This window comes from Acomys russatus, chromosome 4, assembly GCF_903995435.1.
Source record: "Acomys russatus chromosome 4, mAcoRus1.1, whole genome shotgun sequence".
NCBI classification, from domain to species: Eukaryota; Metazoa; Chordata; class Mammalia; order Rodentia; family Muridae; genus Acomys; species Acomys russatus.
Window position 1 is genome coordinate 57,742,669 of NC_067140.1, and position 16,751 is coordinate 57,759,419.

At 50.0% G+C, this 16,751-nt stretch overlaps 1 protein-coding gene across 5 annotated transcripts in view; it reads right to left on the reverse strand.

Annotated features, from left to right (window-relative positions):
- The window catches only part of Frmd5 (FERM domain containing 5), a 271,347-nt gene that overhangs the window by 3,317 nt on the left and 251,279 nt on the right, over positions 1–16,751 (reverse strand). Inside the window, exons 8-15 of one of the 5 annotated variants that reach the window (XM_051144508.1) lie at positions 15,885–15,973; positions 10,734–10,782; positions 10,217–10,308; positions 8,247–8,321; positions 6,793–6,861; positions 5,923–6,029; positions 1,268–1,614; positions 378–1,088 (exon numbers count right to left, since the gene is read on the reverse strand). In XM_051144508.1, coding sequence (XP_051000465.1) covers positions 1,041–1,088; positions 1,268–1,614; positions 5,923–6,029; positions 6,793–6,861; positions 8,247–8,321; positions 10,217–10,308; positions 10,734–10,782; positions 15,885–15,973 — 876 coding nt within the window. In that variant the 3' untranslated portion in view covers positions 378–1,040. Of the gene's footprint in view, positions 1–377; positions 1,615–5,922; positions 6,030–6,792; positions 6,862–8,246; positions 8,322–10,216; positions 10,309–10,718; positions 10,783–15,884; positions 15,974–16,751 lie in introns of those variants that run through there. The other 4 variants (XM_051144507.1, XM_051144506.1, XM_051144505.1 and 1 more) reach the window with 4 other exon arrangements.

A 16,751-nucleotide genomic window follows, 5' to 3' on the forward strand; every position in this document is an offset into this window, starting at 1 on the left:
CCCTCAGATCTGTTTCCCTCACACCTGTTAATTCATCGCGTTCTGTTTTCTTGATTCACAAAGTAAAAATACGAGTAGATAAGAAAATAACATTTTGCTGTTAAAATAGAGCTTGGAATAATCTTGTTTTTGGAGGGGGTACACTATACAAAACCAGCACTGCTCTCTGTGGCTCTGCAGGCTCTCAGGTGACTTAGCACAGGTCTCTGGTACCTACACTGTGAGATGTTTCTGACGGAACACTCTGGTGCCACTGAAGCACTTGAAAAGTCTTGAGGTTCTTCAGGGAAAAAAAAAATCATTAAATAAAGCTCAGTGGTGCCCACTAGAAAGTCTAAGGGGACAGACTTCCCCCACCCCTACTGCTGCTGCTGCTGCTGCTGCAGCAAGCAGTGGTCCCTTCAGATGACCACTCTGCTCAGATTTGAAAAAACAAAAGGAAAAGCAAACCCAACTCAGACCATTGTAAGAAGCAACTTTCTAATTAATCATTCTAACACAGACGTTTACTTGGTTAAACCTTCTTTCTGTCTGGCGAGGAAACCAACACTCCTGCCTGTCCATAGCTCTAGCCTGCCCTGCTGGGCCTCCTGGAACCCACTGGCACCAGTGAGGAAGCCTCGGGGCGGCTCTAAGTCTTCAACTAGTGTCCCATCTACTAGGTGACACTACTGCAATAATCAGTATAGTAAAATAAATTATTTTTATTTGGAGACTTTCAAAATAATACACATCTATGAAAAATTAAAATTTGAACCCAAAAAATTATCCTGCATATTGAAGGATGAGAAACAGGGTTGCTGAGCCTTTCTTGAAAGAGCCTCTGAAGAAATTGAGTCTTCCCAGTTTCTTTACCGGGCAGTAGCCTATTCCCCTTTCTTCCGGGAAACCACCCTCCTAGGCTGCAGTGCACTTTGAGTCATGAGAGGGCTTGGTGTGTGTGCCGATGGTTCCGAGATGGGTCCCATTGCTGGGAATAGGTAGCCGGGCTCCTTGGTCCACCTGGCTAGTTATTGGGAGGAGTCATGCCTTCTCAGGTGTCAATGAGCAGGCTCACCACTGAGCGGATTTTGCAGGCAAACCATCGCCTGAGGGGACAAAAGTATTGATAGTGGAATTGTTCAAACTCAGGGGTCTGGCGGATATCTCGGAAAAAAGCAATGTCAAGGTCAGACTCAGTGAGGATGATGAGGAGGAGGAGCAAAACAAAGAGGAGTCCCAAGGTCACAAGGAGCAAACGGAGGACACTTAAGACAAACTTATTCACCTGTTGTTGCTCCGGCCCGCCGCCGTGCCCCTGACACAGGGCCCTCAGCTCGCCGCCAAGGGCCTCCACCTCTGTTGCAGTTGGGGTGCTGGCCTCAGACTCCTTCTCCTCCTCGATGCTGCACGTGGCTCCATTGATCTGGCGGGAAAGCAGCATGAGCTCCAGGCTGTGCTCGGCTACGGGGGTGGGCAGTACGCTGTCCGCGGGGCTGTAGGCCTCGTCTGCAATCACAGCTACGCGGTCGTTGCTGTCTGCCCGGCTGCTTCTCACATGAGGGAGAAAGGTGTCCCCATGGGAAGAGGACCGCACCGGTGTGGAATGGGCACTGTCTCGCAGGGACTCAAGGCCTGGAAGGGCAAAAGGCACAGGGGTAAGCTCTCTGGGTCACCGCGTACTCTGCTGTCCAGGAGTGGCGTCCATTCAGTGTGTTAGGTGCCTCTGTGCTCCACGTTATAGTGGTCGGCTCCATATTTAGACATCGAGAACAGGACCAAAGCACCCAATGGACATTTTTAAACGTTTAAAGTTTTCATTTGTATGTCTTTCAACAACTACATAAAGGGGGTGAGGGTGAGCGGTTACAGGAGAGTCATAAGGGAAAACTGGATGGAATCCAAGCCTGTGACAGTGCTGCCGGCGAAACAGGGAGGGTGCATTAAATCTGTAGCCTGCACCTGTCTTGGGTCTCAACCACCCAAGAAACTTGTGAGGTAACTTGAAATTGAGAGCGCCTGTCCCTTGAGCTTAAACTCTTTTTGTTGTTGTTGTTTGTTTTTCAAGACAGGGTTTCTCTGTGTAGCCTTGACTGTCCTGGACTCAATTTGTAGACCAGGCTGGCCTCAAACTCACAGAGATCCGCCTGCCTCTGTCTCCTGAGTGCTAGGACTAAAGGCGTGCGCCACCACGCCCGGCTGAGCCTGATCTTGAGGCTTTGGTTTCTCTATAGTTCCTGATTTCTCCCTGGTGCCTCCTCTGGCACATGTGATAGGTGTGTGTTCTGCATCACTGACGAAATAGGATGCTTAAAGCGCTGGCCGTAGCATGATCCTGGCCTCTGCCCCACTTCCTTTCTGTGCCCTCAGCACAGGCACATGACACCCTCACACAGACATCTCTGACAGCCAGATCTAAAGTGTGACCAGCTTTGTTGCCAGCAGCCACTTCAGTGCAAATGTATCTTGGCTTGTGGCTCATGCCTGAGCTGGCTGGGGAAAGGAGAGAGACAAGATACTATGACATCAAAGGACAGCCACGGTGTGCTATCTGGTCAGTGCCTCCAGTGAACAAGATTACGGGTAGGCACGAATTTATAGTAGGATGTCTGAGTGCCACAGTTGCTCACCAAGCCTATTAATGTCCTGATCTCAACAGAAGGCCTTGCCTGTAAGGTCATTCCATATGAGGCTAGTCTGAACAAGGAAATTCAGCCAGCCCCTCTACCCCATCTCTTCTCCCTCCCTCTTTCCCTCTCTCCAATTTAAAACTTTCTTAAGGATTTTCTTTTTTGTTGTATATGGAATGTTGTATCTTGTTCAAAATACATATTTAAATTATCCAGAAATATCACCATAAACTGTAGCATGGATTATGGATTAGCATCCCTCTTTAAGCAATTGCTTGGATTTTAGATGAATGTCTTGTAAGTTAGCGAGTGGTAGGTTTCACTGTGGCATTTTCAAAGCTTCTTTTTATCGCCCCTCCTCCCCTGTCGCCCCCTCCTCCCCTGTAGCCCCTCCTCCCCTGTAGCCCCCGACTCCCTTGTCGCCCCCTCCTCCCCTGTAGCCCCTCCTCCCCTGTCGCCCCCGACTCCCTTGTCGCCCCCTCCTCCCCTGTAGCCCCTCCTCCCCTGTAGCCCCCGACTCCATATCCCCTTTTTGCACTTTCATAGCACATCTGCTCTGTTCACTCAAAACAGTTCATTTGCTTTTTGGAGACACCATCTTCTGAAGCCCCGTTTGGCTTCAAAGTCACTGCGTAGTCAAAGATGACCTTGAACCTCCTACCCTCATGCAAATGTTGGAGCCTGTGTGTGCCGCCACGCTTGGTTTATGCTCAGCCTTCCATGTGTTATCCAAGCACCCTACCAACGGAGCTACATCCCTAACCCTTTCCACCCCTCGGTCCTCTTTCTGGTCTCATGACCTATACCCACACCCACATATGTAAAGATTAAAAGGCAGAATCTACAAGAGAGAAAATGTATAGTATTTAAGTCTGGGTTACCTCCCTTAATAATTTCCAGATATATCCATTTTCTGCAAATCTCATAATTTCAGAAAATTCATACGTGTCTATAGGAATCATCATTCTCCCTGCCCTTCATCACACCCATTAGCCTGGGGGGAGCTGCGGGGGGGGGGGCTAAAGGGCACAGCAAGACAGAGGTGTATTTACCTTGGAGGTGCGCTAGCTGACGTCTCTGTCCAGAGGTGGCTCCCAGAGGGCCAGGGGCAACAGTTAGAACCCTACCCCGAAGCCGGGGTCCCAGCCTCAGGATTCGGATGCGTAGGGGCCGAAGGCAGTGGTTAGTCAGCCGGAGCTGGACATGGATTCTCGTATGAATCTTAATTAGACTCTTTCCCATGGTGACCTAGGAAAGTAGCTCCTTCTTCAAGGGAAACCAGCCAGACAGGGGAGGTACGGGGAGGAAACAGGCAGCCAGCTAAGGGACAAAGAGTCTTCTTCACCAGTCCCATGCCATGGCAGCCCCCTCCAGCAGTGCCTACCACCTGGATAGAGTGCTGGCTCTGCAGGAGCTCATGTGAGGCTGAGCTGCAAGAAGGGAGAAGCCTGGAGAGGGGAGGCCACCCTTATCAGGGGCCTGGACTCTCAGCCAGAAGTGCTTACATCCATAAAAAGCAACGCTTCCCAGCCTGCAGCTGGTTCCCCGAGGCCCCAGTACAGCCCAGCCTCAGAGGCAAGGGGAAAGGGCATGGAGCAACTACAGCTGTCCCAGAAAGCAGGCTGTGACATCTTGGGCAGGCTCCATCCAGGCCACGCGTACTGGACTGAGGTAGAGGTGGCTCCGGGGTAGGGCGGTGTCTGTCCTTCTAACACTCCTGGCTGAGCCCCACATTCTGCCCCTCTATGGACACCCTACATTCCGGTCCTGAGTGTCCTCTAGGCCTCCTCCATAGCAGGCACTAGGGCAAAACAAGCCAAAGTCTTTGTTTTTAAAGTGCCCCCCCTTGTAGGGACTTTGTACTTCCTTCAAACTGTAATGCCATGCTAATTCTAACACCCCGGACCCCCACCCCGCATCCCCCTACCCCCACCCCTGATTTTAGAGAGAGCAAATGAAGCTTTTCTAGAAAAGTCAGGGTTTCTGTGACATGCCCTCTAGGGAAGGCCATAAGGTGGAGAACGAACTGACTTCACAGAGCCAAAAGCACGTTCCTTAGAGTTTCTGTGCCCTTCGAAGGCCCTGGTCATGTCCCTTATGGCTCCTTCCTGCAGTGAGTTGTGTTTTTTAGCAGCTGGTCCCTCCTTTCCACGTTTGCAAAATGCCAGGGGAGAGGCTTCTCTTTAAAGTGCCTCATGTAGCTTGCACTCATGATCCCAGCATTTGGGAAGCTGAGGCAGGAGGATTGCCAGTGCTGTTAAGTCAGGCTTTCTTGCCATTCACAGAGCACAGGGAGGATGCTCCCTTTTACAAACAAAGCAGCCCTCTGCCTCACTGGTAGCCGCCTATCCAGGCTTCTCCTTAGAGTTGTGTGTCAGCCACAAGTGAATATTCAGGTGAGGTTCATGCATCATGGGCTAAAACCTAAATACGAACCAGAGGCCCTCTCACAGAATGATGCTCCTCCTTACCTGAGCAGGTTTGTCTCTGAGATGTGGTCTTGCTGTGTACTTTATGCTGGTCTTTAACTCAGGGTGATCCTCCTGCCTCAGCTTCCTGGATACTGGGATTATAGGCATGGGTCTTCACGATCCTCTTACCTCTCCCTCCCAAGTGCTGCAACCACCACCTCATTCAAGTGTCACGCATTGCTGGGGACTGCACCTTTGCGTGGGACCTTCTGCTTTCCCCGCAAGAGCCTGTTGCTGTCTCCAAAGCAAATAAGCTTTTCAAGTCTCTGGTGGTTTGAGTGAGACTGTCCCCCCAGTCTTGGGTGTTTGACCTCCTTGAAGCCAGGTTGGTAGTGGTGAGGCTCAGGGGGTGTGGCCTTGCTGGAGGAGGTATGCCACTGGGTGTGGGATTTGACATTATAGAGCTTTGCCCCACTTCTAGTTTTCTCTCTGCTTTGTGCTTGTTTGAAGATGTGAGCTCTCAGCTTCCTGTTCCTGTTGCCAAGCCTGCCACTTGCTGCAGTGCCTCTGCCAAGATACACACTTCTCCCTCACGAACCATAAGGCAAAATCAGTGCGCGCGCGCCCGTGTTTTGTTTTTCTAGACAGGGTTTCTCTGTGTAGACTTGGCTGTCCTTGAACTCACTCTGTAGACCAGGCTGGACTAAGAGATCCGCCTCCCTCTGAGTGCTGGGATTAAAGGCGTGCGCCACCACTGCCTGGCTCAAAATAAACCTTCTTATATGCATTGCCTTGGTCATGGTATTTTATCACAGCAACAGGAAGGAACTAATATAGTCCCTGAGGAGGGACAGGGCCATGTCACAGTGACACCAGCATCATTTCCGAGAGGTCAGACTCACCTTCCATGATGGAGATGTGCACAGCTCTTCTCCGAGTCCTGGGGACACTGCTCAGCCGTGGACCATGGGTTATGGAAGGACAGCTGCGGCTGGGAACCATGCCGGCTCTGTGAGGAAATGGCAAGAGAACCATGTCACCAGTGCCCAAATAGGGCTGGCTAAGCATTTAACAAATTCTCTTGACCCTTGGCCCGATTCCTCATTCAGTCTCCCTCACTTCCTTTCCCTTTCTGTCGTTCGGCAACAAGTGCCATGATCTTGCGGGGCAGACAGGGACTGTCAGGGACTAGAGCCCCAAGGTGGCTCCTGAAATATGTCTGAAAATGGCACTGGCAGTTTCGACGAGGCTGCTCAGGGGAGGCTGTTATGAGGGGCAGGTAACTTCCTATTCCCAGAAGTACAGGCTGATGGGCAAAGCCCAACTCTATTGGCCAGCCTGTATGAGTCTGTCAGGGTCGGGAGAGGCAGGCTTCTAGAAGCACATGATTTATGGAGGCACGTGATGTGGATCGTGAGCTGATTTGAGGCCTTCTGTAATGGAAAATCATCCAGATCAACTAAGTGTCATCACTTTGCCGCGGCTTTCCTGTCTGAGTAACGTCAAGGCCTGGAAGGGCCCAGCAGAACTGCGTGAGGCGCCCTAAGCCCTGCTGCGCTATCTGTGGAGGCATGAGGTCTTCCCCTGTGTTGTCATGGGTTGTATGTGGTTCCTCTGTCCCAGCGGACACAGCTTCCTTCCCTGTCTACCTGCCGCCTCCTTTTCCGGTATCTGTTTGAGCAGAAGCTTCACAGGGCTTGGCTTGCTAGATCATCTTTTGAGCTTCTGGGATCTGTGTTGGAACTGACGGAGGGGGCGTGCCGAGCGCGTACCTGTGTATCTCTGGCGGCTCCCGTTTGATCTTGGCACTTGATTCCATGACTTCTTTTGCAACCCGGCCGCTGTTAAGTGGTAAAATAAAAACAAACGGTGAGAAAGTCAGCCCAAGACCTCAGGTACTCTGGCTGAATCAAGAGAAGGCCTGTGGCCTAGCCGGTCCCCCAAAGCTTCAGACACTGCGAAGGCTTTCTTGCTCGGCACACTACGATGGCTTAGCTTAGCTCTTCATCAATAGAGTCTTTGGGATCCTCCTTCCCCTTCCCTTTTTTTTTTTTTTTTTAAGACAGGGTCACATTATGTAGTCTTGACTGTCCTAGAGGTCACTATGTAGAGCAGGCTGGCCACAAACTCACAGAGATCTGTCTGCCTCTGCTGGGATTAAAGACTTGTTTCTATGAACCGCACAGAAAGAGGGGGACACAGAGTGGCTCTTGCTTTGCTGTTGTTACTGTGATGGCTAACTCCTGGATTATGCTGGTATTAGCGATGGCAGGTCTGTGAAGAGAGGTCTCAGTCATGAAATTAAAATGCCCCAGGTCAATCATATTCTACCCTCCCAGCCAGGCTGAGCCATTAGACATCCTAGGTTATGTTTTAAGTTTTAATTACTGTGCTTAAAAAAATCTATTTAAAAAAAAGAAAAGAAAAGGTCTCTCTAACCTGTAAGCCCCGTTTGGCCAAGGACAGATGGCTCCCTACAATGCTGGGGCTGGCCAGAGAAGGGAACAGCCACCCACTTGTTTTGGCCTCTGTAAACAGGCTTGGTTGCTCCAACTGCACAGGATGTGCTTGATCACACACAGATGGGAGGTAAGTAGGCAGGAAGTATGTTAGGATGTGTGCTTGCTCCTGATTGGATGAAGGCAGGAAGTATGCAGTGTTATAAGCCTCAGTCTAATGTAACTTGGCACCACACTCTGGGAATTCTAGGTACGGGCCTGGCCAGAGTCCATTGTTCTGGTCAGTAGTTAATAAAGCTTGCTTTAAATTTGGCTAAAAAAAAAATGGGCTGGAAAGTTGGCTCAGTGGTTAAGAGCACTGTCTGATCTTCCAAAGGTTCCGGGTTCAATTCCTAGCACGCACATGGCAGCTCACAACTGTCTGTAGCTTCAAGATCGGACACCCTCACACCAACGCACATAAATTAAAATTAAATAAAGATATATCTTTAAAAAAATAAATTTGGCTAAAAAATTGTCTTAGTGGCCTTATTCTCGCTTGGTGGGATAAACACTATGAGGGAAGACGAAGCCTACAGACAGACAGACAGACAGACAGACAGCTAGAGAGGATGAGAAGAAAAGGCCCAGGAAGGATTGGAAGGAAACCTCAGGCCCTGCTGAGAGCTCTGGTTTCTCTGCTCTCAGAGGACACGGCACACAGAGAGTGTTCTCTAGAGAAGGGTTTGGAAAGAAGTCTGGAATGGCTACTTACTGTCACTATTTACCTGTATCGGAACCGGCTCCCTTTAAAGAATAAGTTGCTGCTGGACACGGTGCGGACTTGGCTTGACTTCTCCAGCCTGTGGCAAAGCAAAGTTAAACGTGACACACGGCCCAAACCACCTCCCGGGTTAGTGGACGATGGGCAGGTAGCGCTCTCTGCAAAGGACACCTGAAACTTCCTTTCCGGTTCAAGAAAAAGGCTTTCATAGTTTGCTGGAGTGCTGCCCACTGACACATGAGTTTGGAAATAAGTATTTGTTGCCAGGACATAAATTCGGGGAGGGGGAGGGGAGACGGGGCAGCAGTTACAATCTTCTATATGAGCAGGGTTGGCAGAGAGCACGGAGATGCTCCCAAACCCCCAGGGCATGCTTTTCCCCTCTCTGATGGGGAGACCCAGGGAACCCCATCCTTCCTGGCCTGGTCCTAAGCTCCACCAGCAGGATTTTGTCTCTCGGATTTGCTTCTCTCTAGGTACATGCAACTGACCAAACCTGGGACTTTTCCTCACAGATGAAGGGAGGACAGTAGCCAAAGAAAACTGTCTCCTTGGCTTCCTCAGCAGCAGAGAGATTGAAGCTTGCTTAAGTCTCTCCCGAGTGTCCCCTTCATCAGGAAGCCCACACAGGGCGCTATGCACGCTGCCCTTTCAGTTCACCCTGCTGCTGGTATCAAGTGCACAGCGAGCACTGAAAGACTGAGAATGCCTTCCAGGACATAGCTCTGGGGCCCTGGCAACTAGCAGGAGAGCAGTTGTTCTGGCTGGAGTCAGCTCTCTGAGGAGAACTTATCACAGCATTTGGTGACAGCAAGGGTCACCTTAACTGGAGTCTGTCACACAGCTTGGCACTATTGTAATAATTTCCTTTTTTTTTTTTTTTTTAATTTTATATGCCTTGGTGTTTTGCCTGCATGTATGTCTGTGTCAGGGTGTCAGATCTCAGAGTAATAGACAGTTGTAAGCTGCCGTATGGTTCTGGGAATTGAACCTTGGTCCTTTGGAAGAGTAGTCAGTGCTCTTAACCGCTAAGCCATCTCTCCAGCCCCATAATTTCTTCTTAACACAGGGTCTCATGTAGCCCAGGCTATCCTGTGACTTAGTTTGTAGCTGAGGATGACCTTTAACTGATTCTTAAGCCTCCAGCTCTCAAGGGCTGGGATTGCAGGCATTTGTTGCCTTGCCTTGTTTATGCAATGCAGAGTACTGAAGCCAGGGCCTCGGTGCTTGCAAGGCAAGTGGAATATCCCAGCTCAGAACATCTATTAAAACACAAATCATATTCTTTCGGTTTTAAGCACCACCAAGGGTTTTGGTGAAGTGCTTCCTTGGCATCACTTAGCCTCTCTCTGGTCCATTTCTTTGCACACTTTTATATCTTACAGCCACGCTCTTAATCAGAGAAAAGTGGATGCAGGCATCCCCCAGACTCCCCCAAACCCTCTGGCAAGCAAAGTCACCTCTGGTTCAAACCTCGCTTCCCAGGAGCAGGCCAAATGCCCACCATGTCCAGCTCCCCTACCCTAGGCTCCTGGTACTCGGCCCTGAGCTACCCACCAGTGGGGAGATCCGGGTTCTCCCCAAGGCTTGAGGTCTGAGGTCAGGATGCTTTTCTGGGTTGTATGGGGTCTTTTTTATTTATTTATTTTGAGATAGGGTTTCTCTGTGTAGCCTTGACTATCCTGGACTTGTTTTGTAGACCAGGCTGTCCTTGAACTCACAGAGAGCTGCCTGCCTCTGCCTCCTGGAATGCTGGGATTATAGGCGTGTGCCACTGCACCCAGTTTGTGTGAGGTCTTTCATGGAACTCTAGCCTACTAGGCCTTCCAGGGCACCACAGAGGCAGTGATTCAAGTTAAGGTACCATTTGGGCCTTCCTACTGCACACCAGATTCACTGTGCTGGTTTCCTGTTTCTCAAGGCGGCCTGCCTGTACTCTAGAGGCAGCTCTGTGGTCCCCACGTGTCCACTCACTTGTAGAAGGCTTGGTTCTCAATCCCACATTTCCAGAGGTGCTTGCAGGCTTCTGGAGTTGGAGCAAAATATGTGAGAATAATTTTTTTCTCCTGTTAAAAAAAAATTCCATAGAGAAACAGCTGGAGTGGGTGGGGAAGGCCAGGAGCCTGCATCCTGTGCTGCTGGAGGCCCTCTAGCAGTTGGCTGGCTATAGAGGGGTCCACATCAATGCATCACCTCATACCTGGCAAACCTAGGAGCCCAGGTGAGAAGCAGGACGTCCACCTGGCCTTCCCCGTGGGAGACAGAACCATGCTTCCCCGGGTCCAGCCTCTCTGGAGTGGATCCTCCAGGTGCCACCGGCACAGCCAGGCCTTCCCACCCCGATGTACCTCCACCTTAACCTTAGCCCAGGAGGCAGATGGCCTCCTCTGTGTGGACTCCTTACTCTGGGCTCCAGCCATGAGGGACTGTCACAATGCCCCTAGCCCTCCCTGAAGAGTGGGAAGGCAGCACTCACCTCTTTCTGACTTACGTATAAATAGAAAGTCTTTCCTTCAAATTTCAGCTTGGTCACCTCATTCCTAGAAGCACAAAGAGAGTGCCTGTCACCCAGCTGTAGGCTGCGTGGCATCCACAGCAGTGTGGCAGATGCACAGCCCACCCAACTGGAAGGGGCTCCAGGCACAGACACAATTTTAGCCAATTTCAGCACCGAGAACAAGACAGCAGCGCAGTGGCCTTAGAGAACAGTCAGGGGGACAGTTCAACCCCACAGTTTCCCAGTCAATCACACTGTAATATCAGGGTGATAGGAGGATTTCGGGCTCATCAACAGTGGCTGGAGAAGGGAAACATTTGCATGGGAAGTGAGTTCGGGGAGAGTGGGATCATTTCCGGGTTTGATTCATAGCACATTATCTGAGGGGACTGTCGAGTGTAAGATGCCACAGGTAGCTGATGAGGCCAAAGTGGAAGATAACAGTAAGTAATGGAATACAATGTGTCCAGGTTCTGAGGGAGCGGAGTCGCTCAGGTGACTGTGCCACTGGATGGAAAATGCAGTTTAATGCAGACAGATGTCAAACAATCTCAGGATAGGGTGGGGCAACATACCGAAAAGAGAGAACAGATTACATGGAACAGTCATGCAGCGTACTGACCAGGAAAGGGGCTTAGGGGTTATTGTAGAAAAATCCTTGAAGCCACCAGCCCAGTGAATGGCTGCAGTAAAAGAGGCAAACAGGATACTGGGGTACGTCACCCGTGGGACAGACACAAATCAGAAGAAGTGACATGGTTGCTGTACATGGCACAGCCTACACCTCACTTCCATAGACTGCTTCCAGCCTTGGTTATGGTTACCAAGTGGGAGAATACTCTGGACTTATTTGAGTGTCCCTGAGAGCCACAGGACCAGGCCCCCCGATCAGCCGCTCCTGTGTGCCCAACTTGGAGCCTGAGCCCCCACTGCAGTTTTTATTTTTCTGCCTGAGACCCCTCAGTATCCTGGCAGGTTGTAAAAAGGCAGCAGTCATAACCAGGTCCTGGTTTATGACTGGACAACGTGGGGCAGATAGATGTGACTTGTTCCTTCTGAGAACTCATGGCTGGGTCAGAGTGACACTTTACAACCTCCCACTATAGCTTTGTAAGTCTTTTGCAAGTCTCTGTGTTAATTTTTTTTTTTTTTTTTTTGAGACAGGGTTTCTTTGTGTAGCCTTGGCTGTCCTGGACTCAATTTGTAGACCAGGCTGTCCTCCAACTCAAAGCGATCCGCCTGCCCCTTCCTCCCGAGTGCTGGGATTAAAGGCACGTACTACCATGCCCAGCCCCTCAATAAACAACTTCCAACAAACGTGGTAGATAGTTTATGTTGTTATTGTCGTTTGTTTTTGTTTTTGCTTTTTTGAGACAGGGCCTCAATGTGTAGCCCTGGTTGTCCTGGAACTCACAATGCAGACCAGGCTGGCCTTGACATTTAGGTGATGCTCCTGCCTCTGCCTACTGAGAGTGGAGATTACAGGTGTGTGCCATCACACCTGTCCTGTGAGTTTATTTTTCCTGTTGAACGTGAGGTTGGATTTACCTATGTGATTCTGAAGTGAAGACAGGAGGAGACATTCCAGGAAGAGAGGGGACATGGGAGAAGGAAAAGTGGGGAGGCAGGGATAACTCGGGGACAGAGAGTGTCTGTTATAGGGATGACCTGGTTTCTAGACATGAGACAACCACTCTAGTGAGGATGGAACCCTTTCAAGGAACACCAAGTAGCCCAGATACAAGACACAGGCAGCAGATGACCTGAGCAGGCCCAGTCCTGCTCACAGCCTACGAGATGTCAAACCCTCACATCGTCACACAGAAAGTACCGGGACGGGAGCCTAGGGTCACAGGTGTGTTGGATACTCAGTGATACCGACTGCCTGTGATGGGGCCCAGTGCCACGTGTCTGGAGTAGTTTGCCATCCCCCCACAAGAGCACCCTGGAGTAGGAAGGTGGGCAGCGTCTGCGTGTCAGCTGAGTAGGGGAAGAGATGGCGACAGCACCCTAAGAAGACGACTCACGAGAAAACAACTCTACTTACACCACACTTCAGTCTTCTAGAGAAGGGGACAGGGGCAAGGGAAGGACCAGGCTTCCCTAACCTCATTCTCCAGGCCCGAGGGAAGCCCTGTAGCCAATCTACTTGTCAGAAGAACTAGCTGGCGTAGACACGGCAGGCTGAGGCCCAGCACGGATCTGAACTCTCAGGGGGTTCAAACTCCCGTGTCCTTTCATATGTCCATCCTAGCCTTGGATTTGTAGATTTGTGTGGTTAATACGGAAAGGGCCTGTACAGGCCAGCAAGCCAGAAAAGGCCCGTAATAGAGGGCCAGGGGAGAAAGCTTTAGAGAGGATGGTGAGTGGCAGAATATGTATGGAGAGAGAGAAAGAGAGAGGGTGAGGGGGAGAGAGAGGCGGAGGGAAGGAGAGAGGGGGGAGGGGAGGGAGGGAGGAGGGAGATAGAATATTCTGGGAGGTAGAGTGGGGATAGGGGTGGGGAATGGAGAGGGAGGAGGGGATGGGAGGGTGAGTTAACTAAAACTAAGCACGTATGAAAAAACCTTATGGTAAACAAACTTAAAAATATACTTAAAAAAAAATTTAAAGAGAGCTTGAACAGAGGTCATTGTATGGGTAGACACTTCTTTCTCCAAAGACATGAGTTAATAAATGAAAATCTCAGTGCGAGTGTTGGATAGCTCCTTACTAGTTATTGGTTAGGAAGCCCCGCCCCCCCCAAAAACCGAAACACCACAAGCTATTGTCAATGCTCTTGGTTGCCCATAATAACCATATGGTAAGGCCCTGTCATTGAAGATACAACACACTTTGGTTGTAGGACATATAGAAGTCAACCTGGAAACTTCCTTCCGGGTAGCTTTCATAGTGTCAGAAGGTGGAAGAGTGACCAGTGGACTTACCCAGTGATGGGCCCTGCAGCTACAACATGAACCTGGCAGCCAGGATGTGCCCACGAGTGCCCAGTACTGCATGACTCTTGTTAGGGCATAACCAACTACTTTTTGATTGGATTTGAGGCCTGCGCCACAGGAATGCATGCCTGATGCTGCAAGACTATTCAAAAGGCCATGGCTAGTGAGGCCATAGGTTCTGCTACTGCTGTTTTGCTGAACAGACATGCTGTCAGACTGTTTTTAAAGTATTTGTTTATACCCTTAGGCCCCTTAGGCCCCTTAGGTCAGTGCTCAGTCCTGGTCAGTGAAGCTGCCTTTTTTTTTTCCCCCTTTGAGACAGGGTTTCTCTGTGTAGCCTTGGCTGTCCTGGACTCACTTTGTAGACCAGGCTGGCCTCGAACTCACAGCGATCCGCCTGCCTCTGTCTCCTGAGTGCTGGGACTAAATGTGTGAGCCACCACCGCCCGGCTTAGTGAAGCTGCATTTTGCAGTGAGCAGTAGTTAATGTAGAAACTCAGAGTGCAGAGAATAAGCGGCTTTTGAGTGCTCAGTTTAAGTGAGGTATCTTCATCAACCTCTGCAAGGCTCAGGGCACATCATGGAAGAAGAGGTGGGAAGTGTGTACAGGCCAGCGGATGGGCTGAGTGCTGTGAATCGCTGTTTTCTAGACACGGCATGGCGACTGCACTCTGAATGAATGCACAGCACAAAAGCTTCGCAAGATCAAACCACCTAGTAATTTCTGCACAGATGAGGGAGGGGCCTACGAGGATTCAACATTACCTGAAGACCTACTGGCATTGATGGCTGCTCTGTGTGTATGCATGTGTGTGTATGTGTGTGTGTGCACATGCGTGTGTGTGTGTGCATATGCATGTGTATGTATACATGCATGTGTGTGCACGTGTGTGGGGGGGTCATTTTTCTTTGGGGTGCAGGTGGCTAGTGGTCTCTGGTGCTGTTGAAATGGCTCAATGAGAAATGAAGGCAAGCTTGATGACCTGAGTTCAATTCCAGGGCCCACATGGTGGAAGAAGAGAGCAAACTGTCCTCTGACATGTGTGCATAAATGTAATATATTTTCTTAGTCGTGTGGTGGTGGAATGTGCCTTTAATCCCAGGATTGAGGAGGCAGAGGCAGGTGGATCTCTGTGTTCGAAGCAGCCTGCTCTACAGAGTGAGTTCCAGGACAGCCAGGGTTATACAGAGAAACCCTGTCTCAAAAAACCAGATTTAAAAAAAAATTATTTTTTAAAGGACATGGTGGCACACACCTTTAATTCCAGCACTTGGGAGGCAGAGGCAGGTGGATTTCTTTGAGTTTGAAGCCTGCCCTGGTCTACATAGTAAGTTCCAGGTCAGCCAGGGCTATGTAGAGAAATGCTGTCTCAACAAGAATAAAAAAGCCACAAACAAACAAATGAAAAAAAAAAGAACAAAAGCAAACAAAAAATAGGACATGAAGGAGGAGAGGCATGTGTTGGGGGGCCTCTGGGGAGTGGCAGGAGGGGTTGGGGTGCACATGATCAAGATATATTGTATAAATGCACAGGATTGTCAAAGAATACAAATATTTTTAAGAAAAAAAATTGTAGGCGCCCAATTATACAGAGTATCTTGGTGAGACTGACAGATGCTTGTATGGATGAGGCAGCAAATAGGTCCCAAGACAGCCAAATGTCAATCAACACACATTGTGCCCAGCCACAAACAAAACAAGGAGGGTGCAGGGGAGAGGGAAGGGAGAAGATGGGTGCTCACAGAGGGGCTATTGAGGAGGTGTTTTCCATGTCAGAGGGGGTCATTTGTCTATGAGCTCCTCCCTTGTTAGAAGAGTTAAGTAAGGGCACTGGGGTACATATTGAAATGACCCTGAATGGCCTTTACTGTGCTGGCTGTGGCCCTCAGTGAGTGACGGACCCAAACCCTTAGTTCACGTTGGGTCTCCCTTCCCTCACATTGACTCCAGATGCAGCTACCCTTGAGATCAAATCCCAGTGTCCTCTCTGTCTGCAGAGGTTGTTGGCTCTCAGCGACATCCCCTGAGAGAACAGGATCCCTCGCAAAAGAACACTACCCTGGCCAGTTCATTTCTCAACTCAAGGCTTTGGAGAAGGCTGCAAACCACAGCCGCCCACCACAGACAAAGGACATGGGCACCACAACCCCTGCCTAGTCAGTGATGCTCGAGGGACCTGCTCTGGAGATGAAGACAGACACTCACCATTTAATGAAGTGGACTCTCTTGTTTCCTTGAAGAACAACAAACCCGAAAGGAGTGAAGGCCAGAAACGCAGCATTTCCTGACACATCCTGTAATAGAGAAAGACTTCTCACTGGGCCATAGAGGTGGGTAGAGAGCACAGAGAATGGGTGGAAAACACATTGTTCTAAGTCTGTGGTAGTGGCAAAACCCTTCCATTCCAGCACTCAGGAGGTGGAGGCAGGAAGGTCAGAGTCTCAAGGTCAATCTTCAGCTACATAGTTCAAGACCAGCCTAGGCTGCCTGAGAAGCCAGTCTCAAAAACCACAGGCAGACACCCCTGCTATTCATAGGAGAAGCGGGGTAATTGCCTCTTAGTAGGTCTTAGGAGGATACGCAGGGCATTTAAGAGCACAAGACCATGGCTCGAGACCCAGTCCTGCACCTCGCCAGATGCGCCTTGGTGTGGTGACAGCTGTAGCATGGGTGTGGTGATGACCCCAGCCTCAGTAGGCTGTTATGAACAGCCAGAGAGAATGTCTTGTGTATTGCTGGTGGGATTTCAAAATGGTATAGTCACCTTGGGGTATAGTTGGGAAGTTTCTCCAAGTTCTTGAACACAAGAGGTACCACATGACCCAACAATTCCACGTTTAGGCGGTGCAATGGAATATTACTAAGCAAAAAAGAGGAAGGAGGTACTCATATACACATGACTGGACCTTTATGGGGATCCCAACAATGTTCTACAGTTAGATGGTGGTGCTGGCTGGGAATGTACTAAAACATCACTGCAACGCACACTTAAGGGGTGAATCTTCTGATGGGTGAAGTGTGATTACCAATCAGGCCTGTAGTCCTAACTTCTCCCAGGGCCGAGGCAGGAAG